General features: G+C 52.2%; 1 protein-coding gene across 2 annotated transcripts in view; it reads left to right on the forward strand.

Annotated features, from left to right (window-relative positions):
- Window positions 1-2,408: 2,408 nt before the first annotated feature.
- Window positions 2,409-27,367, forward strand: part of INSR (insulin receptor) — a 139,762-nt gene continuing 114,803 nt past the window's right edge. For both annotated transcript variants that reach the window (XM_030299196.1, XM_030299201.1), the window contains exons 1-2: window positions 2,409-2,508; window positions 21,684-22,235. In XM_030299196.1, the coding sequence (XP_030155056.1) occupies window positions 2,409-2,508; window positions 21,684-22,235 (652 nt within the window). The remainder of the gene's footprint in view (window positions 2,509-21,683; window positions 22,236-27,367) is intronic.

Here is a 27,367-nt window from a genome sequence, read left to right on the forward strand (position 1 = left end):
TGTGGGAAAGACAATCAGATTATGTCAGCCCTTTTGTGTAAACCGTCTAGGGGCTCCCCATTGCTTTTAGGAAAAGGTGGTTTGGGAAGGGGCTTAACCGGGTGTATTTTTTTTTTTAATTTTTTTATTTTTTCAACGTTTATTTATTTTTGGGACAGAGAGAGACAGAGCATGAATGGGGGAGGGGCAGAGAGAGAGGGAGACACAGAATCGGAAACAGGCTCCAGGCTCTGAGCCATCAGCCCAGAGCCTGACGCGGGGCTCGAACTCACGGACCGCGAGATCGTGACCTGGCTGAAGTCGGACGCTTAACCGACTGCGCCACCCAGGCGCCCCTTAACCAGGTGTATTAAGGCTCTTCCCCTTCTCTGTGTTCTGGCTCAGGCAGATGGGAGATGCTGGTCTCCCCGCCTGGATCACCTCCTCGAGCTTTCCTTGGCTTTCCTTGGCTTCCTTTCCTTCCTCACCTTCAGATTTCAGCTCCAACTCACCTCCTCAGAGGATCCTACCCTACCTCCCCCCCCCCCCCCCACTTTACGCCCCAGCATTGTCTCATCAAGGGCCCTCTCCGGGGTCCAGACTGTGAGGAACCCGAGTGTGTTTATTTTGCTCACTGTAAATCCTCATTACTTACTGCATGTTGATTCTCCCATTCAACAAATATTTATTAAGCAACAGATACATTAGGCACTGGGTGTAAAGAGTGACACGTAGTGAAGGCTGGCAGATTCCTGCTGCACGGGGAAGGGAGAAGATACACGAAAAACCCCAAGGAATTTCAGGACGCGCTGGTGCGATGTAAATGACAGAAAAGGGAACAAAGGGACGAGGCGCGGGGGCATCTGCAAAGTGTGGTCTGGGAAGGTTCCTTGGAGCACCGTGGTGGAAACAGGCACCGGAGGGACAGGCGGAAGGAACAGCCAGGGTAGGGGCCTGGAGGCAGGAGTAGGTTTGGCGTGTTCGAGGGACCGTGGGCTCAGCTCCTGGCCAACGAATATTCGTTTCATAGACAAGGGGAAGAATGAGCGCCCGCCCCCCGCCCCGCTCCTGGAATCGCGCTGGGTGCTGTCTCGGGCTTTCTCTTGCCTTGCGCCTCCTCAAGTCTGACGCGCAGGTATTGTTACATCCATTACGCAGCGGAGGCCGAGAGTCCAGTCCCGAGTCCAAGGCCGCACAGGAAGTGAGGGGAGGGGGAGCCAGACTCCACTCGGCTCAGGCTTTCCTGTACTTAGGGCTGGACCACCATCGAGCCCTATTCGCGGACGGCATTTGCTGGACACGCAGACGCCCCCGGACGCTGGGTCTGTGCGTTGAAAATCGGGCGTGTCCACCTGTGCTGTCACCGGGATCTGCAGGGCCCCGTTTGCTCTCTGGCGAGCTTCTGCACGTTCTCTCCAACTTCCACCACAGGCCGCACGCCTCAGGCCACCTCCCGTCACCCCTGCCACGGAGCACACCGAGCGCCCTGGGCGCGCGTGCACGCGGCTGTCCCCAGGGCCCTGGCGCTGGGCGGGGGCGCCCGCGCGCGTCTACTACGAGGCGCGCCGGCAGGACTGGGACCAGGGTGACGCGGGAGCAACATTTAAGGGAGTCCCGAAAACCCGCGCGACCAAGATAAATAGCGTTTTAATGAAATAGTAAAAAAAAAAAAAAAAAAATCAAAATGAGCCTCCCAAAGTCCAAGGGAAGGAGATAGCCATAGAAACATTAAAAAAGGGCTCCGTGTCGCTGGGTCCGGCATGTGGGGCGCCCCCAAGCTCCCGGACGCGGGTCGCGGGGGGTCTGGGGCGCCCCCTCGGCTGGAACGCGCTGGGGGCCGTCCTGCGCGGGGGCCCGGGGCGGGGAGGCCGGCGGGCGGGGCCGGGCGGGGCGGGGCCTCCCTCTCCCGGGCCTCCCCCCTCCCCTCCCGGGCCTCTCCAGGGCGCCGAGTCCCTTCCTGGTGCCGATCCGCGCCGCCTTTTCCCGCCACCCGCACGGGGCCCAGCTGACGGGCCGCGTTGTTTACGGCCGAGCAGCCCTCGCTCCCGCCGCCCGCCCGCCACTCGCCGGCCCAGGTGCCCGCCCGCCCGTCCGCGCGTCCGTCTGTCTCGGCGTTCGCAGATCGCTGCCCAGAGCGCTCGGGGCGCAGCGAGGGGGCTCCGGACCCGGAGGTCGCGGACGGGGCCCGGGCCGCCGCGGTCCGGGGTCGGGGCCGCCTCCGCCGGATCGGTAGCGGCCGAGGCCCCGCGCCCCTCCTGGGGCCGTTCCGAGGGCCCTCCCGGGCGGGGGCTGCGGCGCGCGGGGCCGCCGGCGTGGAAGAGAAGGACGCGCGTCCCCCCCAGCGCCGCTCGGGCGGCCGCCTTGGAGCATGACCCCCGCGGGCCGGCGCCGCGCGCTCTGAGCCGCCGGGACCCCGCGCTCCAGCAGCCATGGGCGCCGGGGCTGGGCGGGGGGCGGCCACCGCGCCGCTGCTGGTGGCGGTGGCCGCGCTGCTGCTGGGCGCCGCGGGCCACCTGTACCCCGGAGAGGGTGAGTCTGGGGGTCCGGGAGCGGGCGGGGAGCGGCGCGGTGGGGAGGGCGCCCCTTGCCAAAATGGAGCCCACCGCCGGGGACCCAGAGCCCTCCTCGGGGTGCGCGCGTGTGTCGGGTGGGGGGGGGGGGCGCGGTGCGCGTGGCCGGGAAGGTAGCTTGGGCCCCGCGCGGGGCGGGATGCCGCTGACCTTGGCCTTTGCCCGCCTGGGCTCGCGGTTCCGCGCGCCGTGTGCGGGCCCCGGGCCGGAGGAACCTTGCCCCAGTGCCCGTCCCGCTGCGGGTGCCTTTCCCGAGCGCGCCTCGGACCCGTGTGTGGCTCTCTGCGACCTCGGCTCGCTCCGGAGACGGGACACGCGTCCTCCTGGGTCCCCTGTGAAGTGGGGTCTCCGGGTCCAGGCGGCCGAATGCCGGCGGCGCACACGGTTTGGAGCCAGAGTCGAGGGTCCCTTGGGGTCCCCGCGGATAGATGTCCTAGGCGGGGGAATTGTAGAATCCTACCCCCCTCCTTAGATCTAGGCCCGTGGCTACCCGCACTTCAGACCCATGTTTACACTTTCGGGTGCCGTTTCCAGATGTCCGGAGGCAAACTCTAGCGCCTTGGCAACCGGGCCTTTGTTGTAGCAGAAGCCCTGGCGGCTCTATCACGATTATTATGGTTAGTGCCACCAAATACCCCCGGCTTATCTCCCTGGACCTTCACACGGGCCCCTGGAGGTTGGTACTGTTGTTTGCCCATTGCATAGAGGAGCAAACTGAGGCTCAGGTAGGAGACAGTTCAACTTGCCCTAAAGTCAGTGCCGGAGGGAGAACTCGAACCTTTCTGTTGGTGGCCTGGCTAGGCTAGGCTCTGGACTGCTGCTGGATGTCCCGTGTCTCCCCATGGCCCCCACCTCCCCCTCCAGGTCTGCCCTTCCTGAAGGAGTTTTACCTGCCAGCCCAGGGAGGTCTCTCACCTCAGGTGAGCCTCTCAGGCCCCGCCCCACCCACGGACTTCCCTCCTGGGCCTCCCCGTGCTGGTAGCAGATGGAGTGGAGGCAAAAACCAACTCCAGCTCTTTGGGCTTGATGGCAGTCCTTTCCAGCTGTGGGGCAAGGAATGAAGAATCCTTTCAGAGAACATGGCTGGAGTTTCCCGACTGGTGCCGGAGGCCCCACTTTAAAAATATCTGTTGGGTTATGTTTTCAGAATTTTCCATAAAAGGAAATCAGTCATGATGAGGAAGGGGTCGGGGAGGGAAGGAACAGAAGCTCCTGAGTTCCCTGGAAGGGAACGAGGTCTGTGAGAAAACACACACAGGCTCTGGGGGGGGACAACCCAGGTTTGCTGAGCACCTGTCTCAGCTATGCGGTGGCTCCGAGGCCAGGGTGCTCGGGGTACGGTGGGCTCTCAAGAAGGGTGACTATGGCTTTGGGTTCTTGTTCAGAAAATCCAAGACCAATGTTAGACCTGTTCCAGGTTTTGTGTATGTATGTGCGTATGCACCCATGTACATGTGGTTCCCTGCTCTTCTGTTCCTTGTAGCTTTGGTAATTGTGGATTTGTGCCTGGGCTTCCAGGGGCCAGTAGATGGATTTACCACTTCTTTCCACGTTTGCAGTTTCCACAAGGGTGGAGGCTTATGTATCTTTCTTTCTTCTTTAGTGTTTATTTTTGAGAGAGAAGGAGAGAGAGAGAGAGAGAGAGAGAGAGAGAGAGTATGTGCGCATGTGTGCACAAGTTGGGGGTGGGGAGGGCAGAGAGAGAAGGGGACAGAGGATCCCAGGTGGGCGCTGTGCTGACAGCCCGACGTGGGGCTCGAACTCATGAACCGCGAGATCATGACCTAAGCCGAAGTGGGATACTTACCCCACGGAACCACCCAGGCACCCTGAGGCTTCTGTTTCTTTCGTGAGCCCAGAACAGCGCCTGGCACGTAGAAGGTGTGTGGTTGAAATATTTGTTCTTGATTCAGCTCATATTTATGTTCTCACCAGGACTTCAAGCCATGGGTCTTTTATTGTTCAGCTAATACCTAACTAACATGTACTAATGAGGGTAAACGCTTGCCAGGTGCTGTTCCATGTGCTTGGAATATATAATCTCCGTTAATCCTCACCACGGCCGGATGAGGTAAGGTTTCGTATCCGTTTTTCCGCAGGTGAGGAAATTTGACCAGGACAGTAGGGGTGGGTTTAGTACCCCAGCTGGCCTGGCTTCAGAGCACTGGTTTCTTAACAAAAGGTTGTTCTCTTGGGTTTGAGCCTCCCCACCCCAGCCTGTAGTAATGGTTAACAAAATCCTATCGAATCGATGAGATGTGATGCCCCCTCAGAGGTTTGGAAATGGCAAGAAACCCTACGGGTCATTAATCTCTAATGTCAACCAGTAGGGCATTTTGGCCGGAGTGGGGTGGGGGTGGGGGTGCATGTGATTTTTTTAAGAAATGAAGGACTAGGGGGCCCCTGGGTGGCTCAGTCGGTTAAGCATCCGACTTCGGCTCAGGTCATGATCTCGCGGCTCGTGAGTTCGAGCCCCGCGTCGGGCTCTGTGCTGACAGCTCGGAGCCTGGAGCCTGCTTTGGATTCTGTGTCTCTCTCTCTCTGCCCCCTCCCCTGCTCACGCTCTGTGTCTCTCAGAAATAAATAAACATTAAAAAAAAAAAAGTCTATTCTCAACCTTTGCCTCTCTCCTGGGTACCTGCCCATTATCTCTGCCTCACTCACTCACTCACTCATAGAGGTCATTGAGGTGAGCTCCTGGGGGTTCCCACTGTACCCCTCTCTATCATGGACTTCCATTGTTTTTTTTTTTTTTTAATGTTTATTTTTGAGAGAGAGAGAGAATGCACAAGCAGGAGTGGCGTCGGGGGCGGGGGGCAGACAGATGATCTGAAGCGGGCCCCGTGCTGATGGCAGAGAGCCTGATGGGGGGCTCGAACCCACAAACCGCGAGATCTTGACCTGAGCCGAAGTCGGATGCTCAACCGACTGAGCCACCCAGGTGCCCATTGGCTTCCCTTCTTAATCTGGCCAGAGTAGAGCCTCTCACCTTCAGTGCTCTTACCGTTTGGGCTGTGATGGGGCTTGGCTGTGGGGGGCTGTCCTGCGTATTGCGAGAGGCTGAGCAGGGTCCCTGGTCTCTCCACCCACAATGCGCCAGTGACACCTCCTCTCTCCCTGTCGTGATGACTGAAAGTGTCTCTGGACATTGCCAGCCTGTCCCCAGTTGAGAACAGCCACATTCAGGGAGATAACCTTTACCTTGTCTAGGACATTTACCTGCTGGGGGTCCCAGCCCTCCTCTCTGTTCCGGGAGCCCCGTCTGCCCGGGAGCCTTTCCCTTTTTGACCTACAAACCCTCCATACTCCCTTGAACCTCATTCCCCACCGCTCACCTCCAGCCTTCCCCTGCCAGGCCTCCCCTGGTGGGCCCCCGCCACCCTCTCTCTCACCTCTTGCCCGCTGCACTGCCCACGGCACCTGGCTTGTGTCTCCATCGCTTTGTTTTGCCAGTGGCTCCGGTGAAGGTAATGCCTCACCTCCCAAGTGCTCTCCTGTCGCCTCACCCCAGCTGACCTCTCTGGGTCCTCCACTGCCTCCTCCCTCCCAGGAGAAGACCGTTTCCCGCCTGGCTTTTCACCTGCACCTGGCTCCCTCCATCCTCTCTGCTCCCTCCGGGGCTCAGATGTTAGTTCTTTCTTCATGGAGGGCCAATCCCCACTGCCAAGCACTCTCAGCCCAGTTTAAAAAAAATAAATAAATAAAGTAGGTTCCATATCCAATGTGGGGCTTGAACTCACGATTCCAAGATCAAGAGTCAGATGCTCTATTGGCTGAGCCAGCCAGGCGCCCCCTCAGCCCAGTTTTTAATTTACGTATAGCCATAGTCCTTCTAGAACAGCGGCCAGCAAACTACAGCCTAATCCTGTCTGTCCACGCCTGGTTTTATAAATAAAGTTTTATTGGCATCATCGATGGCTGCTTTTGTGCCCTAATGGCAGAGTTGAGTAGTTGCAATCACATGGCCCAGAAGGATAGTCATACTTTGGCCCTATAGAGAGAAAGATGGATTAAAGAAAGCTAGGCTCCCCGAGTACATGGGTTCCACTTTCTCCACTGAGAAAGTAACAGTGATGTTCCCTACTTAGCCACGTGTATGGTCTTAGGATTTATTTCTGTGAACAGTCATCTTGGCATTGAATGAGGATCCCTTGCTGTCGGCTTTGTGTCTGGAACTCGAAAGCGATGTCTGCTGTGAGATTTTCAAGACAACGTTGTGTTGATTTCTACTGAGAATACCTATATTGGCTTATGATTTGCAGTCAGACCCTATTTATGGTTTTTTATTTAAAATAACAAGTGGGGCGCCTGGGTGACTCAGTCGCTTAAGCCTCCGACTTCGGCTCGGGTCGTGATCTCACAGTTGGTGAGTTTGGTGAGTACGGGCCCCATGTCGGGTTCTGTGCTGACAGCACGGAGCCTGGAGCCTGCTTTAGATTCTGTGTGTCCCTCTCTCTGCCCCTCCCCTGCTCATGCTCTCTCTCTCTCTCTCAAAAATAAAACAAACATTAAAAAAAAAAAAAAAAAGGGGGCGCCTGGGTGGCGCAGTTGGTTAAGCGTCCGACTTCAGCCAGGTCACGATCTCGTGGTCCGTGAGTTCGAGCCCCGCGTCAGGTTCTGGGCTGATGGCTCAGAGCCTGGAGCCTGTTTCCGATTCTGTGTCTCCCTCTCTCTCTGCCCCTCCCCCGTTCATGCTCTGTCTCTCTCTGTCCCAAAAAAAAAAAAAAAAAAAAAAAAAAAAAAAAAAAAGACAAGTAATGCATGCTCATTGCAAAGAAATTTACAAAAACGTAGAGGGGGAAGAAACAAAAGTGCCCTTCAGCACGTTGTCCCTAAAATGATTCCATTTCTATTCTGGGAGGTGACGATGCTGTTAGTTTGTATCTTAGCGTTGTTGTTTTGTTGTTTTTGTGCACAATTATGTGACTTTTAACCCACGCATAGAGTTTTGTGTGGCCAACCCCTCAACTAGGATACAGAACAGTCCCATCACCCAAATTCCCTCCAGACACCCCTTTATTAGCACATTATCTCCATCCCGAATCCTGCCAACACTGATCTGTTCTCCAAGTTACCATTTTCTCCTTAGACTTTAAAACGTGTCTTGTAATTGAATTCATATTCTTAAGATTGACTTTTTTTTTTCCAAGTTTATTTATTGTGAGAGAGTAGGAGAGGGGCAGAGAGAGAGGGGCAGAGAGAGAGGGACAGAGAGAGAATCCCGAGGCAGCGGGAGAGGGGCAGAGAGAGAGGGACAGAGAGAGAATCCAAGGCAAGTTCTCCACGGTCAGCGTAGAGCTTAATGCGGGGCTCGAACTCACGAACCATGAGATGATGCTCTGAGCTGAAATCGAGAGTCGGGCGCTCAACCGAATCAGCCACCCTGGCGCCCCTAACATGGGTTGGTAGTCTTAATTTGCGCGCTCATAGCTCCTCATTGGTCACGGATTCCCTATTTGGGAATTTGCCTGGTCGCTAAAATTAACTCGTAACCCTACAATCAAGACCCAGTGCGCTCTTGTGGTTCCTCCTGGACCTGCACGGAGCACCCAACCATTCGAATCGCCGAACCAGCCCATTCGCAGCTGGTTAGCTCTGGTATTGTGGATTCATACGATCCTCGAAGATGAAACCAAGTGTCTTTTTTTTTTTTTTCGCGACGTATTTTAGTGCCACACTTTCCCACATTTTTTTGTGCCTTTCGTTGGAGATTTTGCCGTTGAAAAGGGCCTTGCCCATAGCGTTGACGTGCTATTTCATGTAAGTGCAGGAGTAAATGCAAGAAGGCCTGATACACCTCATGGAGAAAATATGTGGCTATATGAGCTCAGCTCAGGCAGGCGCTATGGTGCTTCGTGCTATTGGCTGTGATTCACACAGGCAGCGGATCAACACCGTATATTACGTAAGATGTATTTAAGGAGAAACGTATGTAAAACAAGGTTGTGTTTTGATCAGTTGACAAAAACATACGGGGCCGGAGGCTTGCAGGAGCCTGACCCTACTGTGTTTCCCCTGGGGACAATGGTGTTTGCCAATTCTGTGTTCCAGGGGAGTCCGCAGACATGCTGAGGATGGCCTGTGGGTGGTTTCCTATCACGACACTTCAGAATTTGTGCATTTGGGTTTCTCAGGGCCCGTGTGGAATCTTGTGGAACGCATATGCCCCTTGGGTCCTGTTTTTTTTTTTTTTTTTTTTTTTTTTTAAATCTGTGCAGAAATCCTTGGTTACATCTTGGAAAGTTCGTGAGATGGCCCCAGCCCCCTGGCCCTTGCTTCAAGGAGGGGGTCTCTCCTGTTCCGTTAAGCCTGGTGCCAGCGTGCGCTCTTGGGATTTTGTTTCTAGCAAGGCAAGATTTGCCGTTCTGCGTTGCCACGTGCACACTGGATAGGAATTCCAGTCGGAGCTCGAGGCAGACGCAGGAGGATTAAAATTTGATTTCGGATCTGGGTTTTTCTTCTGATCCCGTAAGGGCAGGGTGTCACATCAGGTTTCCGTTCGGGGAACAGCACGGCCTGGTAGCGGGAAGATTCTTGCTTCTCTCCTGTGCCTTTGTGGGAGACTGGAAAATGTAGGTACTTTCCAAAAACTGTCTGCTACCAGCATGGAAAAAGGTAGTGCTCGGACACAAAGGGGTAAAGAGAGGAGGGCTGCCACTGTTTTCCTGTAGGCTTTCTGTGATTCTTGTTTCTGTGATTTCTGTTTCCCCTTGTTCCTTGCAGATGATGGGAAAGGGGATGGATTCTGAAATGTTCCTCTCGAATTATATGTGCTTATATTGTATCAAGGCCACCTGCTGCCTTTTTTCTTTCTTTCTTTTTTTTTTTACAAAGTGCCTTTTGTCTTGCCAAGACTTCTTGACTTCTTTTGGTTTTCTTTCCTGGGTCTTCTGTGGCACGATCCTTCCCATCTGGGAGGTAGAACTCCCAAGGGGCGCAGAAGCTTCCTAGGACCGTCTGAGTTGATGCACGATGCCCTCCCTGGGATTGCGAAGCTACGACTGCAAAGCTAATGCCTGGATGTCCCAGAGCTTTCGGGCGTACAGAAGGTGGTGTCAGGGTGGGCATGAACCTTTGGTCCTCTAGTTGCCTGTCCTTAAATATTGTGCTTTCCGCCTCCACCCTTTTCTCCTCTTGGTTGTCCCATCTCCTGCCGGTTATGTCACCAAACGTCACCCGCGTCTGCCCCTCTTTTCCCAAGCTCCGGACCGGTATCTGGGCACACCCCAGAGTCCTCACGGACTCAACACGCCCCACACTGTGCCTCTTGTCCTCACTACCCCCAAACCGGCCCTGTCTCGGTCTCTCCACGTTCACCGGGGACCGTCCCTCACTTCTCCCTCCTCTCCTCCCCCTCCCTGGGTACCAGTTCCCCAGTGTCTCCGTGGCCTCGCCTCTGTCCTTGCACCCACTCCCACGGTAGACCCCCTTTCTTCTAGGCCAGCGTGCCCCGTTCGGTTCTTCCTCTGTTTTGCTGCCACTGGGATTTCTCTGCTTCCTACTTGGGTGCTTCTGCAGCTGCCAGCTAGATCCCTTCCCCGGGCACATGAGCCGCCGCCTCTCTGGGCTGCTGTCCCTTGGGGCTCCTCATACGCCTCAGCGTTCTTGCATGTGCTTGCTGCGCCCCAAGCACACTTCGTCCCCCCCTTCTGCCCATGGTCACCCATGCTTCTTCCTCCCAGGAGCGGGTCAGAGGCTCCATCCCTCCTTCTCCAGCTGCGTCATCCACCCCTCCTCCTTCCCTTTCAGTACAGACTGGAGGTATCCGTCTGGGTGCCCACAGACACCGGTCTGCCCGTTGGAGACGCGTTCTAGCGAAGCATTGACTATACGGGTAAATGAAGTCACGCTCAAAGTGTAGGTTCCAGAAGGGCTTGGTATGTGTCTGTCCAGAGCAGGAAGCAGAGTCCTGGCGCCCCCACCTCTGCAAATTCGTGTGTTGAAGCCCTCACTCCCCAGTGTGACTGTATTTGAAGATCAAGCTTTTGGGAGGTAATTTAGGTTAAGTGAGGTCGTAAGAGTAGCGCCCTAACGCGATGGGATTGGTGGCCTTCTAAGGACAGGAGGAGAGAGATCTCTGTCTTTTTTTTTTTTGCACGAATGCAGCAAGGGGAGACCACGTGAGGCAGAGAGAGAGCCTGCCAGCTAGGAAGAGGGCCCTCCCTGCAGACTGGCCATGCTGGCTACCTTGATCTTGGACTCTCGGCCTCCAGAACTGTGAGGAGCAAATTTCTGTTGTTTAAGCTGCCCAGTCCGCGGTCTTTTCGAAGGGCAGCCCTAGCTGACTGAGGTGAGAATTGGGATCTGAATTGGCTCTGAAACACAGCAGCCAGGGACGCAGGTGGATAAAATGGGTGTGGGTCCGGCTTTCTTTGAAATTGCTGGGGGCGGCCCACCATGCTTATGGGGTTCTCTCCAGCAACAGTCGATGGCCCCAAAGAAGGCATCCGACGGTGTTGGTTCTGGGGTGAAGGGCTCAGTGGGGCATGTGGGGCAGAAGAATGGGGACTCGTTGTGGGGGAAGCCCTGCTGGGGAGGTGGGGCCAGGGGTAGGTTGTATGTCTGTCCGACTTGAGTACCCACCCCCCCGCATACCTTGCGGACCTTGTTTAAAATGCAGGTTTCTGGGGCCTGGCTCCCGGACATAATTGATTTCTTTGGTCTAGAGCCGGGCCTAGGAATCTGCATTTCCCTCCTTTAGCGATTCTCAGGCTGGCGGTCTAGATGGCACACTTTGAGAAACCCTATGTGATGGCTAAGGGCACAGGTGCAGGTGTTCGTGGCCTAGAGACCTGTGTGTGACAGGCTCAGTGATGTCCCTCTTTCCCCAAAGTTGTGTGTTGAAGCCAACTCCCAGAGGGTGACTATTTGGAGTCTTTATTTAAAATTTTTTTTTAACGTTTATTTTTGAGACAGAGAGAGACAGAGCATGAATGGGGGAGGGGCAGAGAGAGAGGGACACACAGAATCGGAGGCAGGCTCCAGGCTCTGAGCCATCAGCCCAGAGCCCGACGCGGGGCTCAAACTCATGGACTGCGAGATTGTGACCTGAGCTGAAGTCGGACGCTCAACCGACTGAGCCACCCAGGCGCCCCTGGAGTCTTTAAAGAAGTAATCAGAACGAGGGCATTGGGGCAGTGGGGTAAGCATTCGACTCTTTATCTCGGCTCAGGTTGTGATCTCATGGTTTGTGAGTTCGAGCCCTGAGCCTGCTTGGGATTCTCTCTCTCTTTCTTTCTCTCTTTGTCTCTGCCCCTCCCCTACCCTCTCGCTCATGCGCTCTCTCTCTCTCTGTCTCTCAAAATAAATAAACTTAAAAAAAAAGGTTCGTTCGAAAATAGTAATGTATTCTTAAAAAACAAAAAGTGAGAGGGGCGCCTGGGTGGCTCAGTCGGTTGAGCAACCGACTTCGGCTCAGGTCGGTTTGTGAGTTTGAGCCCCGCGTCAGGCTCTGTGCCGACAGCTCGGAGCCTGGAGCCTGTTTCCGATTCTGTGTCTCCCTGTCTCTCTGCCCCTCCCCCACTCATGCTCTATCTCTCTCTGTCTCAGAAATAAATAAACATTAAAAAAAAAAAAAAAAGTGAGAGCATTACAGCGGGCCCTAATCCAATATGCCTGGTGTCCCTCAAAGAAGAGGAGGTTAGGACACAGACCTGTGCGCCCACAGAGGGACAGCTGTAAGGACAGAGGGAGAAAGCAGGCATCTATGAGCCACAGAGAGGCCTCAGGAGAAGCTGATGCGGCTGACACCTTGAGTTTGGACTCGAAGATTGTGAGAACTTCTTGTGTGCCGTCGAAGGCCCCTGGCCTGCAGTTCTGTGTGATGACGGGCCGAGTGAACCAATGTCCTGGGTTCAAGTCCCAGCTCTGTCTCCTCTTTGCTGTGTGGCCTTGAGGCAGACACAGTCCTCTCTGAGCCTCCGCCACTTTCCTCTTGTGGAGAATCTGTCTGGGCCACACGTGCGCCGTGTTTTGTCCTCGCTCCAGCCTCGTGCACCCCCACCCCTCAGGGCACTTAGCGCCTCTGTGCCTCCAGCAATTTCCAGCAGTGTCTGACTCACATGCTACCCACCGAGGTCCTTTCTTCCAGATGTGGCCTCCGCCGTTACCCTCCCCAGGCCTGTTTTCCAGAGCTTAATCTTCCCCGGTGGACCCGGGGTCTCAGGAATTTGCAGGTCTCCTCCGGCCTTTTGATGTCCCTGCCTTGCGAACGTCACAGGCCAGGCGTCTGCCCTTCTCCCGGGGAGGGAGGACCTGCACGTCCATCTTTCCCAGGGCTTCCTTCCACTTCTCCGTCTCCCGCGGCGCCTTGTGGGCTCTTGGTTTGTTCAGAAGATCCCCTTGGCGTGTCCTCCAAGATGGTGAGAAGTTTCCAGAAGGATTATGGTCTGGATGGCGAGTGTCCCCTTCGGGGCCTTCTCTCCCCCTCTGGGCTTCTGCGTACACGATTTTCTCCTCCATCTTCCATATGCGATGGTCCGCTGTTGTTACCCGCTTCCTCCGTCCCCGAGTCCCCGAGCACCCACCTCGGGGCCCCTGACCACTGTGGAGGTGCAGCGACCCTCCTGTCCCCAGACGGACCTTCCATCTGGGCTTGAGAACCACCTTCCTCAGGTCTCCTCTCTGGGGGCTGTTTCTTCTCTCACTGGTATTTTTTACCAGAAACTTGCAGGAAAACACTACAATGCCTGGTCCCCGCCCCCACCCCTGGTCCACCCTCAAACCTCCCTGAGTGCACGTGTGAACCTATCTGCAGCAGGGATCTCTGGGTCCAGGGACATCTGTGTTTATAAAATTGCCCCTGACCCTGGGTGGTTTCATCACTCACCCAGGCCTCTTGAAGGCCCTTAGATCTTGTCTGAGCTTGCTTCTCTGTGATGTTTATTCTGCTCCCCGTTGCTACTGCCTCATGTGCCTTCTGTGCACCTGCTTTCCCGCCCAAGGGGGCCAGGAAAAGCGAAGCCCAGAGAGGTTACATCGCTCACTCGAGGTCACGCAGTGCCCAGTCGACAAAGCTGAGATTCGCGCCCGGGGCCATCAGGATTTCTGGTCTGTGCAGCTCATTGCTTTAGCGTTTGTCTCTTTACTGTGATGGCACCTTGTCACCGCTTTGAGCCTTCAACCTTTTCTGTCTTGCTAATCCCTGTGCCCAGCACGATGCCTGGTGCCGAGGTGCCCAGCAGACGTTGGCTGAATGAGTACAGCAGTTATTTCCACGTGGGCGACTTGTTGGTTCTGGAGCCTGGCCTCCTGATGCTGCCTCGCACCTGCTGTGGCCCCCCCTCCCCCCCCATTTCTCCTTCTTTGAGGAAGTCACTTGCAAGAGCCAGCCTCTTGGGCAGGCGGAGAATCTTCAGGATGCCTGATTCTGCCGTGTGCCCAAATTCTAAATTCTGCAGCTCATAAATCTAGGTATTGGTTCCGTGAGCTCAGGGCGGAGAACTAACACAGGTTCAGAGCTTTGATCACGCTGCTGCCCTTGTTCACAGAGAGGAGGAGGAGGCCCAGGATGACACGGCGGGACGTGCTGGAGTAGGAAGCCGATCTGTTGTGTTTCCAGCGTGGCCCGGAACCGGTGTGGGTGGTGGCCGGACGCCTAAACCCAAGGCTTGTCGGCACGGGACTCCTGAATTTCGGGGGGTTAAGACTGGTAAGGAGGCAGAGAAGAATGTGTGGCCCCAGAATAGGCCACCAGGGAGCATTTGAAGAATGTGGAGACTAAGGATCAAGTACATTCATGATCGAACGCAGAATCAGCATTGCGAAGCATTGCCAGAACCTTCTAGATACCTCCTTCCCTGCCCCTCCACACTTTCTCCTTGCCTGCTTTGATGGGTGAGAGAAAACCAGGGAGAAGGGACTGTCTCCCTCCCTCCCCCCTCCTTCCCTCCCTCCTTTCTTTCCTTTTCTTTCGTTTTTTTCTTTTTTCCTCTTTCTCTTTCTTTTCTTTCTTTCTTTCTTTCTTTCTTTCTTTCTTTCTTTCTTTCTTTCTTTCAAGAGTGACAGAGAGCGGGGGGGGGGGGGGTAGGGGCAGAGAGAGAGGGAGACAGAATCCCAAGCAGGCTCCCCAGTGTCAGTGCAGGGCCCCAGTGGGGCTCTGTCTCATGAACCATGAGATCATGACCCGAGCCAAAATCAAGAGTCAGATGCTTAACCAACTGAGCCACCCAGGCACCCCAGAAGGGACACTTGCTAAGAGACTGCTCTCATGTTAAGTCTTCTCTCCTGGAAAATCCTCAGATCCCTCTGGCCGGGCAGGAAATTCTAGACCAGCGCTGTTCAAAAGAACGTGTTGCTCTGAGGGGAATGTTCCGTGGCTGTTTAATGTGGTGGCCATTGTCCACATGGGGCTCTTGAAGTTGTGGCCGGTGTGGCTGAATCTTTATTTTTATCTTATTTCAATCCATTTTAGTTTAAAAAAAAAAAAGGTCAGTACTTGATTCTGTTGTTGGAAAACTCTTTAGTGTGTTTGAACAGGTTGGGGAAATGAATCTACGTGTTGGATGAAACACTTTATGAAATCTATATGTACAGGTCGAGTATTTCTGAAAATTTAGCATCTGAATGGAGACATCGCTACATGGCATTTTGGAAGCTTTCTTCCAAAAGAATCTTGTAGAGTATCTCATTAATAATTTTTTTAGTATTATGGGGCTCCCAGTTGGGTCGGTTGGAAGAACATGGGACTCTTGACCTTGGGGTCATGAGTTTGAGCCCCACATTGGGTGTAAAGACTACTTAAATAAAACTTAAAAAAATAAATTTTTTTGAATTCATTGTAAATATATATAGATGTAATCTATCTACATCTATATATATTTACATCCAAGTTAGCATATGGTGCAACAATGATTTCAGGAGCAGATTCCTTAATGCCCCTGACCCATTTAGCCCCTCCCCCCTCCCCCAGCCCCTCCCATAACCCTCAGTTTGTTCTCCATATTTATGACTGTCTTCTGTTTTGGCTCCCTCCTTGTTTTTATATTGTTTTTGCTTCCCTTCCCTTATGTTCATCTGTTCCGTGTCTTAAAGTCCTCATACATGTGACGTCATATGATATTTGTCTTTCTCTAATTTCGCTTAGTATAATACCCTCTAATTCCATCCACGTAGTTGCAAATGGCAAGATTTCATTCTTTTTGATTGCTGAGTAATACTCCATTGTATATGTGTGTGTGTGTGTGTGTGTATACACATACATACATATATATACGTATACGTACATATGTGTATATATATGTGTGTATGTATACGTATATATACATATACCCACATCTTCCTTATCCATTCATCCATCGATGGCCATTTGGGCTCTTTCCATACTTTGACTGTTGTTGATGGTGCTGCTATAAACATGGGGGTGCATGTGCCCCTTCGAAACAGCACACCTGTATCCCTTGGATAAATACCTAGTAGTGTAATTCCTGAGCCATAGGGTAGTTCTATTTTTAACTTTTTGAGGAACCTCCATACTGTTTTCCAGAGTGGCTGCACCAGTTTGCATTCCCCACCCCCCCAGAATAATTTTTCTTAGTATAGCTTACACATTGAAGTGAAATTTTTAGATACATTGCATTAATTAAAATATATGTACTTTCGTCTTCCTTTTCTTTTTTTTTTTTTTTTACCTTATTAGAGAAAATTTAAAATGTCTGAGGGCATCCTCTTCCGTTACACGTTAACTCAGGTAGTTGATAGTGACTTATTAGTCTGAGAGACAGAGGAATCTGGATCTGTCCTATTCCCGGTGGCACTTTCATACCTGGAATGGTGTTGGGCACAGACCAGGTCTTCTGTAGATATGTGCTGAGGGAGAGGACAAAGGGAATTATCTTGAACAACCTTTCTCTAGGCTGTCACTGCATGAAAACTATTTCACTGTTTCCTTATTTAAGTCACATGCACCTGCTTCCTTAGGCATGTTTTTGAAAGAACAGAGATGGTTCTTCCTCCCCCCACCCTCCGCACCCCTATCTGCAGGGGATATGTTCCAAGACCCCCAGTGGATGCATGAAACCGTAATAGCACTGAGTCCTATATACGCTATGTTTATTTTCTGTACGCAAATAGCTATGTCATGTCACTAACAGGCGTGTTGTGCACGCAGCTTGGATGAAGGGATGATTCACCTACTGGGCGAGGCAGGATGGCGGGAGATTTCATCACGCTACTCAGAACGGTGGGCAATCCAAAACTTATGATTGTTTATTTCAGGAATTTTCCATTTAATATTTTCTGACCGCGGTTGACCGCGGGTAACTGAAACCGTGGATAACGGGATAATTGTATTAGCTGTTGCTGGACCTCCCCCCCCCCCCACTTTCTCTGCCCCCCATTGTTCTTCTCTACCAGTGTACGGAGTGGGGATTCGTCAGGTACCACTTACTGAAAACTTGAAGCATTTTTCGGTTTCCATCCAGAGCCAGCAGAAGGCCCTGCGTTTATTTCTGGCACCATTTCTAACATCCTCGGGATATTTTCTGTCCCAACAGTAAATTGCTCTATTGTTGAGGCTAATAGGCACACACACAGCCTTAATGAATTGAGTTAGATTCATTGGAGGTTTTTAAAAAGCAATTCTTTATTGTTCCCTACTGTTACAGTTGTCTAATTTTTTATTTTTTTAAATATTTATTTTGAGAGAGAGAGAGCTCTCGAGACAACACATGGACGGGGGAGGGGCAGAAAGAGAGAGGGAAGAGGGAAAGAGAGAATCCCAAGCAGGCTCTGTGCTGTCACTGCAGAGCCCGGAGCAGGGCTCGATCTCACACACCATGAGATAATGAATGACCTGAGCCGAAATCAAGAGCCTGATGCTTAACTGACTGAGCCATCCAGGCGCCCCCCTATGGTCATCAAATTTTTAAAGATTTTTTTTTTAATGTTTATTTATTTTGAGAGAGAGAGAGAGCATAGGCAGGGGAGGGGCAGAGAGAGAGGGAGACATAGAATCCGAAGCAGGCTCCACGCTCTGAGCTATAAGCACAGAGCCTGATGTGGGGCTTGAACCCAAGAACCTCAAGATCGTGACCTGAGCCGAAGTCGGATGCTTAACCGACTGAGCCACACAGGTGCCCGTGGTCATTAAATTTTTTATAACAACTTTATTGAGCTATAATCCAATGCCATACAATTCACCTCTTTAAAGTTTACAGTTCAGTAAATTACATCCGCAGGGTTGTGCAGCCATCACTACGATCAATTTTATTTTATTTATTTTTAATTTTAAGAAATGTTTTCATTTTTGAAAGAGAGAGAGAGACAGAGTGCAAGCAGGGGAGGGGCAGCGAGAGGGAGACACAGAATCCAAAGCAGGTTCCAGGCTCCAGGCCGTCGGCACAGAGCCTGATGTGGGGCTTGAACCCACGGACCCTGAGATCATGACGTGAGCTGAAGTCGGACGCTTAACCGACTGAGCCACCCAGGCGCTCGGCTACAGTCAATTTTAGAACATTTTTCATCGCCCCAAAGAGAAACTGCAGCCTGAGTAGCTGTCGCTTCTCATTGCCTCTTCCCCAGCCCCTTGGAGCCACGAAGCTGCTTTCTGTCTCTATCCATAAGTTTGCCCACTCTGGATTTTTCATGTAAACGGAGTCGTACTGCATGTCGTCTGTGGTGCCTGACTTCTCTCACCCTGCCTTGCGTTTTCAGGCTGCATGGGCGATCATTAGCATTTTTTTTTCTTTTTTTAGTAGTGAAGTATTTTTAATTAAGGGTTGTACATTTTTTTTTAGTTATCATGCTTGTGCACACTTAATACACTATAGTGTAGTGTGGATGTAACTTTGACATTCACTGGGAAACCAAGAAATTCGTTTGACGAGAACATTTTTAAGTTTATTTATTTTGAGAGAGAGCACAAGCCGGGGAGGGGCAGAGAGAGGGAGACAGAGAATCCCAAGCAGGTTCCGTGTTATCAGCATAGAACCCAATGCGGGGCTCCATCCCATGAGCCGTGAGATCACGATCTGAGCCCAAGTCAAGAGTCGGATGCTTAACCAACTGAGCCACCCCGGTGCCCTCATTTGATGCATTTTTTTTTTTTTTTTATAATTTTTTTTTCAACGTTTTTTTAATTTATTTTTGGGACAGAGAGAGACAGAGCATGAACGGGGGAGGGGCAGAGAGAGAGGGAGACACAGAATCGGAAACAGGCTCCAGGCTCCGGGCCATCAGCCCAGAGCCTGACGCGGGGCTCGAACTCACGGACCGCGAGATCGTGACCTGGCTGAAGTCGGACGCTTAACCGACTGCGCCACCCAGGCGCCCCTGATGCGTTTTGTCGAGGTACTTGCTTTATTGCGATGGTCTGGAACCGAGCCCGCAGCATCTCCCAGGTATGCCTGTGGTCGTGTTTTCGTTTCTCTTGGTTATCTACCTGGGAGTGGAACTGCTGGGCCATGTGGTAACTCATGGCTTAATGGTTTGAAGAATTGCCAGACCATTTTCCACGGTAGTTGCGTCATTGTGTGTTCCCACCTGTGATGTACGAGGGTTCCGGGTTCTCTGCATCCTTGTCAACACTTGTAATTGTCCATCCCTTTGATTTTAGCCATCCTAGTGGGAGTGAAGTGGATGTTGCCAGATAAAAGACAGGGCACCTGGCTAAATATGAATACTCAGTGCTTATCTGACACTCAGGTTTAACTGGGCATCCTGCGTTTTTATTTGCCAGATCTGGTGCGCCTGCCCGCCTGCCACTGGTCAGGTGCGCATGGGGCTTGTGGGAGGTGCAGTGGCTTCGGATGTGACCACAGCTGGGAGTCTTGGGCGGGGCCTGGATGCCGCGAGCGAGTGTGCAGGGCTGGAACCCAGACCCTCGTTCTCCCCAGGCAGCCTCCCAACTTCCCAGTGAGTGGGTCAGCGTGCTTCTGTGTTTTCCCTTGCCTTAGCCTGATCCGCACAGAACGTGGCTGAGGAACATTGTAGCTTTATTTCCTCAATTGTTTGCTTTGCTGGGGTTCCCCCCCACCCCCCAGTGTGTGCTTCTTTTGCGATTTGTTTTCAGGGTGGATTTTTAAGAGAATGTTCTAGTATTCTTGAGAATCATCTGTTTTGCCTCAGAGATATTGGGGGGAAGGGTTAGTGTCCTGGAATACAGTAAGTAGAGATTGTGTACTAAGCATATTCCTGGTGCTGAGGGAAGTGGAGTGTGTGTGTGTGTGTGTGTGTGTGCGCGTGTGTGCATGTGCGTGTGTGTGTTTTGGCAAGGAGAAGCTGTCTAAAGAGTTCGATTATGATGACTGTTAACTTGGGTATAAGGGGCACAAGGAGAAGGGGAAAGAAACTTCAAAGAGGTATACGGAGGAAAGGAAATCAGAGAAGGGTGCCTGGAGGAGGTGGCGTTTGAGCTGGATCTTGAAGGATGATGGGCTAGATTTCGAAACAGGGAGCTAAGGTCGAAAGGGCTTTGGTAGCCGACGGGGCCGGGGCTCCCCTGTCCAGGACAGTAGCCGCTAGCCACATGTGTCTATTTGCATCTAAATGAACTAGAGTAAAATTAAATATTCAGTTTCTCAGTCTCGTTAGCCACGTATCAGTGCAGAAAGTTCTGTTGGACAGCCGTGGACTAGGGCAAGGGTCACCAAACTGCAGCCCCGGGACAGAACTCCAGGCTACCACCTGTTCTTGTAAATAAAGTTTTATTGGAACACAGCCACGTCCACTCATTCACATTTGAGCTGCGGTGGCGCGGTAGAACAGCTTCTGCACGGACCCTCTGACCACAAAGCCGAACATACTGACTGTCTGAGCATTGATAGAATATGGTTGCCCGCGCCTGGTCTAGGGACGCGAAGGCACAGAGCCTAGAGGTGATGGTGATACGTTTGTGGGAGAAATCAGCAACCACAAAATAGCTGGCATTAACTGAGCACCTACTGTGTGCTGGGCACTGCTTGAGGGCTTGGATTACTTCACTCGCTGCTTCTCCTAGGTCATGTTACAGGGGGTGGGGGGCAGTGATGGGGAGGAGCCCTGCGCGCTGGGAGGGAGGAGTGCAGGGTCACGGGGAGCCAGGAAGGGTGCTGGGGCCTGGGAAAGACCACCTTCAGGAAACGGGCACGCAGGGTGTTTGTGCAGGGGAGATCACATCCAGCCCTTGCCACACCCAGGTAGAGGTAACGAGGCTGTTTTGTGGATGTCTGCCTGGGAAGGAGAGTCCTCGAGGTAGGAGAATTGTCAAAACAAATTCAGCCCTCCTTGCCCCGTTTTGGCGTGGGCACCTTTATCCTCGCAAATCTATCTCCTGAAGATTGCCAGTGGTGACTCACCCGGGCCGGCTCCCCTTTCCCTTCCGCACCTGCCGTATTACTCAATCCCGTGTAATCCCAGCGTCTCCGTCGCATCTCGTTCGATGTGATGGTTCTTAAAGGCTTCTAACAAGGACTGCGGAAGGAGTTTTTTCTTTGCCTTTTGGAGGTGATCACTTGGGCACGGACACTATGGAGAAAACCACGGATCAGGGGCTCGCTATGGAATTGGTGGGGGAGCCCAGCACAGAATGAAAACATGGGGCCCCTTTCTCGAAAACGACCGAGGGTTTAAAAATGGATAGAAGAGCATTAAGCCAAGGGCAGGGCCCTTCCGGGTGAGTCCCACGACTCAAGATGCACACCTGTGAAGCTGGCCCTGCTGCTGATTTAAAACACATTTTTTTTTTTTTAATTTTTTTTTTTTTTTCAACGTTTATTTATTTTTTTGGGACAGAGAGAGACAGAGCATGAACGGGGGAGGGGCAGAGAGAGAGGGAGACACAGAATCGGAAACAGGCTCCAGGCTCTGAGCCATCAGCCCAGAGCCCGACGCGGGGCTCGAACTCACGGACCGCGAGATCGTGACCTGGCTGAAGTCGGACGCTTAACCGACTGCGCCACCCAGGCGCCCCTAAACACATTTTTTTTTTAATGTTTATTTCTTTTTGAGAGAGAGAGAGAGACAGAGTGTGAGCTGGGGAAGGGGCAGAGAGAGAGAGGGAGGCACAGAGCCTGAAGCAGGCTCCGGGCTTCGAGCCGGCAGCACAGAGCCCGACGCGGGCTCTGAGCCAGCCCGGCGCCCCGTCTGCCGCTGACTCTTATCACCCATCCGCGACGTGCGTGCTCACCTGTCTTGCCTTGTGCTTGTTTTCGCCTCTAGTCTGCCCTGGCATGGATATCCGGAACAACCTGACGAGGCTGCACGAACTGGCCAACTGCTCGGTCATTGAAGGTCATTTGCAGATACTGCTCATGTTCAAAACGAGGCCCGAGGACTTCCGAGACCTCAGTTTCCCCAAACTCGTCATGATCACTGATTACCTGCTGCTCTTCCGGGTGTACGGGCTGGAGAGCCTGAAGGACCTCTTCCCCAACCTCACGGTCATCCGGGGCTCGCGCCTCTTCTTCAACTACGCGCTGGTCATCTTCGAGATGGTGCACCTGAAGGAGCTTGGCCTCTACAGCTTGATGAACATTACCCGGGGCTCCGTCCGCATCGAGAAGAATAATGAGCTGTGCTACCTGGCCACCATCGACTGGTCGCGCATCCTGGATTCGGTGGAGGATAATTACATTGTGTTGAACAAAGACGACAACGAGGAGTGTGGGGACATTTGTCCAGGCACTGCAAAGGGCAAGACCAACTGCCCTGCCACTGTCATCAACGGGCAGTTTGTGGAGCGTTGTTGGACACACGGCCATTGCCAGAAAGGTATGCTGGGGTACGTGGGGCTCTCAGCCGTTTCTTCGCCGTGTTTGTTAGCAGCTGGAGGCGTTTGCCGGACGAGGGGGTGGCCCCTTTTTTCTGCAGAGGCTCTGATATTAAATACTTCCGGCTTTGCAGGCTGCGTGGCCTCCCGTTACAGCTACTCAGCACTGCCATCGTAGCGGGAAGGCAGCCACGGGCAACCCAGAAAGAAATGGGCACGGCTATGTTTCGATAAAACTTTATTTACAAGCCAAGCTGTGGGCCAGTGTTTGCCAATTGATGTGCCAGACCGTCGAATGTTCCTCTTGCTTGGGGGGGGGGTAGAGGTGGGCAAGTATGGACTTTGCTGTAGAAAAAGAAGGTTTATTTCTTGAGTGACGAAAGAAGTAAGATTGCTCAGCGTAGACATTTGGCAAAAGAAATGGGTAAAGGAAGGAAGCGAAACAACAATCCTTATCCCACATTTAGTGGAGTACTTCCTTCTCGTGGTTCTGTTGTGTGTTTATTTTATTTACCTACCTTTCCCTGTCTCTGGGCATTTAGATCATTTCCGGTTATTCTAAAGAGAAGGATGAGCATTTTCGGGTCAAAGCTTTATTGAGCATTTTGTTTCTCTAGGCTTTGCTTTTCCAGAAGTGAAATTTCTGGGCCAAAGGTTCTTGATACCGATTGCCAAATGGCTTTCCGGAAATGTTGTACTGATGGGCGCTCCTCCTAGCATTGGCTGAGAGGGAGCACCTTGGCCAGCTTTGCATGTTGTTTGAAAAATCTTTCATAATTTACCAGAGGGAGGAGCTGATGTGTTGTCATTGTTTCTATTTGCATTTCTTTGATTGCTATCGGGGTTGAACCTTCTGAAACATGTTTATTTATCATTTGGGTTTTCTCTTCCTGTTCATATCCTTTGTCCGTTTATCTTTTAGTACTTTAGTGGTTTTTGAAATACTAGTCTCCTTGCGGTTTTCAACACGAAGGCTGTTAACCCTTTGCCAACTGTGTCTTCAGACGCTTTTGTTCGGTGGTCAAGATGCTCTGGATGTCGGCTTCCAGAGAAGCTTAAAATGTTTGGGGAGTCCGGGGGTGCCTGGGTGGCTCAGTCGGTTGAGCGTCCGACTTCGGCTCAGGTCACGATCTCACGGTTTGTGAGTTCGAGCCCCGCGTCGGGCTCTGTGCTGATGGCTCAGAGCCTGGAGCCTGCTTCGGATTCTGTGTCTCCCTCTCTCTCTCTCTGCCCCTTCCCTGCTCACAGCTTTGTCTCTGTCTCTGAAAACTGAATAAACCTTAAAAATATATACATTTAAAATGTTTGTGGAGTCCAGAGTTGGATGTTTGCATGCCTGTCCTGTTACTCTATGTTTAGAAAGTCCTTTTCCTCCCGTAAAATGAATGTGGTTTTTTCCCCCCAAATTTCCTATTTTAATTTTAATTATCAATAAAAAAAAGCTCATCCTGGACATTTGGAATCTGTTTGTGCGCGTGACTCAAAGGGATGTTCCTCTCCCCGCAAATAACTTGTTGGGGTCTCAGTGCCTTTTATTGATGAAATTTACTCCTTTGTCATTGATTTGGGGTCTGTTTCTGGCTATCGGTAAACCATTTCCTTGCGTTGGGGCCGCTACCGTTCTAATCATTGTGGTTTTATAATGTTTTGATAACCAGGAAGGCAAGTTCCAAACACACACCCGTTACTTTTTTTATTGTTTTGACTCTTTCATACTTTGTGAAATTCCCTGGGAAGAATTCGCGAACGTGAGATCGAGGTGGGAGAAAGTGAGTGGATGGTTTACGGGTGGGTCGTATCATAAAAGATAGGGCACGGGGGGAAGGGAGGGTCTTCTTGCCTGAGCCCAAAGGCTACTTGGGTGAGTCCTGAGTAGAATCCATGGGAGCCGTGGGGAGCATAACAGAAGGTGAGAGCAGAGGCCACACCTCTTCTGAGAGGTTGGGCAGTGAAGGCAAAGAGAGCCTTGTTTGAGGATGGGCGTGGGTAGGATGATTATTATATTGTGGAGCAATCTTGGGGACGTTGGCCAGTCAGGGACAGAGAGAACGGAGCTGAATGACAAAGTTGGGGCGAAATCTCAGCGCAAGTAGAATGACTCCCTGTGGGTTTGGGATTTTGTACAACAGGGAAGCTGCTGAGGTGGGGGTGGGGAGCAGGTGGGGGGGGGAATAAGCTGTGGGAACGACAGTCTAGATGGATTGGGGGGCAGCTGGTATTCACGACGGTGAGGGGAGAAGAGGCTCTTTCGGATCTGTGTCTCCCGAGAGCATCTGGCTACGAGGGGAGCACTGTTATCCTCATTTTAGAGACCAGAGGGGTTACTTAACTTACCTAAGGCCACACAGCTCATAAGACAGCTGGGGTTTGTGCCAAGTCTGAGACACAAAAAAGGCATGTGGTATTTTTTTTTTGTGGGGGCGGGGGGACCGTCCCCTCTGTTTAGAGCCACTTGTAGGTGGGGCACCGGAGAAATGGAACATGGTTTCGTTATTCCAATGCTGAGGTCTCCAAATTTAGGTGCCTTTTTGAAATGCTCCGGGCTCTCGGGTCTTGAGATATTATTTAAGACATTCCTCTGTGGATTTATTTCTGTACAAATGTTACTCAAAATATCCAGGGTGGTATTATCTGCAGAAATGTCCCTGATGCGAGCAGTTGTTTTCTTCCCTCATCTTTTGTTTTTGAGAACAGGCTTGTTTTTCTAACGCTGGGGGTTCTGCCGTGGGGGAGGGGGTGGCCGTGCACCTGCTGCTGTGACTGACAATACCTGATTCCCGGCATCTGGCATTGATGTTCGCTGCTCCTGGTGTGTCATCGGTGCTGAGGTCCCCTAGGCAAGGCATTGTCCTGTCCTGGTAACAGGTGTTGAAATGATTGTTTTTGTTTGTTTGTTTATTTATTCATTTATTTTAATGTTTATTTATATTTGAGAGAGAGACGGTGCGCGAGCAGGGAAGGGGCAGAGAGGGAGAGAGACACAGAATCCGAAGCAGGCTCCAGGCTCTGAGCTGTCAGCATAGAGCCCGACACGGGGCTCGAGCCCACGAACCGCGAGATTGTGACCTGAGACGAAGTCGGATGCTTAACTGACTGAGCCACCCAGGTGCCCCTGTTTACTTAGTGTTTAAATGTTTATTTATTTTGAGCGAGAAAGAGAGAGAGAGCCTGAGGGGGGAAAGGGGCAGAGAGAGAGAGAGAGGGAGAGAGAGAGAGAGAGAGAGAGGGAGGGAGGGAGGGAGAGAGAATCCCAAGCAGGCTCTGTGCGGTCAGCATGGAGCTCAAGGCAGGGCTTGATCCCAAGAACCGTGAGATCATGACCTGAGCCAAAATCAAGAGCTTTAACTGACGGAACCACCCAGGTGCCCCGAAATGATTGCTCTTTGAACAGGTGCCCCCGTCTGCTGAGTACAGCTCCCCTCTGGCCTTTTTCTCCCTTCCTCAGTTTCTTTTATTGTGGTAAAATACACATAAGATAAAATTCACCATCTTAAATTTCTTTTTAAAGATTTGATATTTTTATTTGTTTGTTATCATTTTGAAGAGTAAGCTCTGTGCCGGACGTGGGGCTCAAACTCACAACCCTGAGACCAAGAGTTGCACGCCGCACCACGTCAGCCAGCCAGGCGCCTGCCATCGTAAATATTTTTAAGTACCCAGTTCAGTGGCATCAGTCACCCTCGCACCGTTGTGCAACAACACCCCCACCATTCGTCTCTAGAACTTTCCCATCTTCCCAGACTGAAACTCCGTCCCCGTGGAACACTGACTGCCCCCCCCCCCCCCAGCCCCCACCATCCCTGGCGGCCACCGTCGACTCTCTGTCTCTATGCTTGGGACTCCTGTAGAGACCTCATAGAGGTGGAATCAGACAGTGTTTGGACTTTTGTCATTGGTTTATTCCACGGAGCGTAACGTCTTCAAGGTTCGCCATGTGGTGGTGGGTGTCAGAACTTCCTTTTTAAGGCTGGTGGGTGGATGTTCCATTGTGTGGACGGACCACATTTACGTGTCCATTCATCTGTGGATGGACACTTGGGGGGCTTCCACAGCAGCTAATAAGGCTGCTGTGAACGATGGTGCGCCTCTCTGGCTTTTTGGGTGCTTATGTTACCTTGGTGCCGTGGCCCTGGAAGGCTTATCTGAAGTCGTGTGAGACTTGAACACAGAACAGACCGAAATGAACCTTTAGGGGTGCTCCCCTCTCTTCGGTGATGGACACAGGCCTGTGAATACTACCCAACAACTCTTTCAGCTCTCTAGAACCCTCTCAAATACTTCCCGGGGCCTCCAGAACCATTGTCTTTTTCTTATGTGATTATCAGGATCTGGAAGCTTCTGGGGTCTGGTCAGCATTTGGGACGAAAGGGTGGGTTGTTCTCTGGACCCCAGTTTGTATGCATTCTCTACAATGTCCCTTCTTATACCCATTCCCTGAAGAACGATGCTTTAAGCAGAGAAAGCAAAGGAAGGTTAAAGTAAGGTTAAGGTAATTAAAAGGGGAAAAAAAAAATCACTGTGGTGTGTGTAGCTTGAGATGCCACCTCTCCATCACCCTGCTCACGGATTTGGGGTCAAAGGAGAGGCCAAATGCAAGAGGCCTCAGATGGACAGAGAAGATGGAGTGTATGCAAGCTGGGTCATGGATCGCATTCATTGAGAGCCTACCATGGCCAGGCATTGGGGTCCCAGGGGCCACGGGAGGGACCAGCCCCACCTGCTTGGAGAGGACCTTCTGGTGGCAAATACTGACCGTGAGTATGTGATGAGGCAGCTCGGCCGGGAGAGTCACAGGAGAAGGATCTCTGTGGGTAGAGGCACCAGTCGGAGCTCCAAACTTGCCGTCAGGTTCGGAGTGTATCTCCCCTCCCCCAAATTGGTGTGTATCAGGACCCCAAAGGTCGGCCTCGCTGACCCTTTTCCAGGTGCTTACAAGAATTACTTGGGGTCCTGTTCACTGGTCTTGAGCCGGATCAAGCCTCTGTCTTCCGATCTGAAAGATGGGGACAGTTGCGGGACCTGCTTGTCAGAACTGTGGTTTAGGGGTAGGTGAGACGGTGCGGGCGTTGGGGAGGGTGCATTTAGCCCAGCGCCTGGCACTCTGTGTGTTCTGGAAGCTTCCTGTGAGTGCCAT

This window comes from Lynx canadensis, chromosome A2 (assembly GCF_007474595.2).
Source record: "Lynx canadensis isolate LIC74 chromosome A2, mLynCan4.pri.v2, whole genome shotgun sequence".
Taxonomy (NCBI): Eukaryota; Metazoa; Chordata; class Mammalia; order Carnivora; family Felidae; genus Lynx; species Lynx canadensis.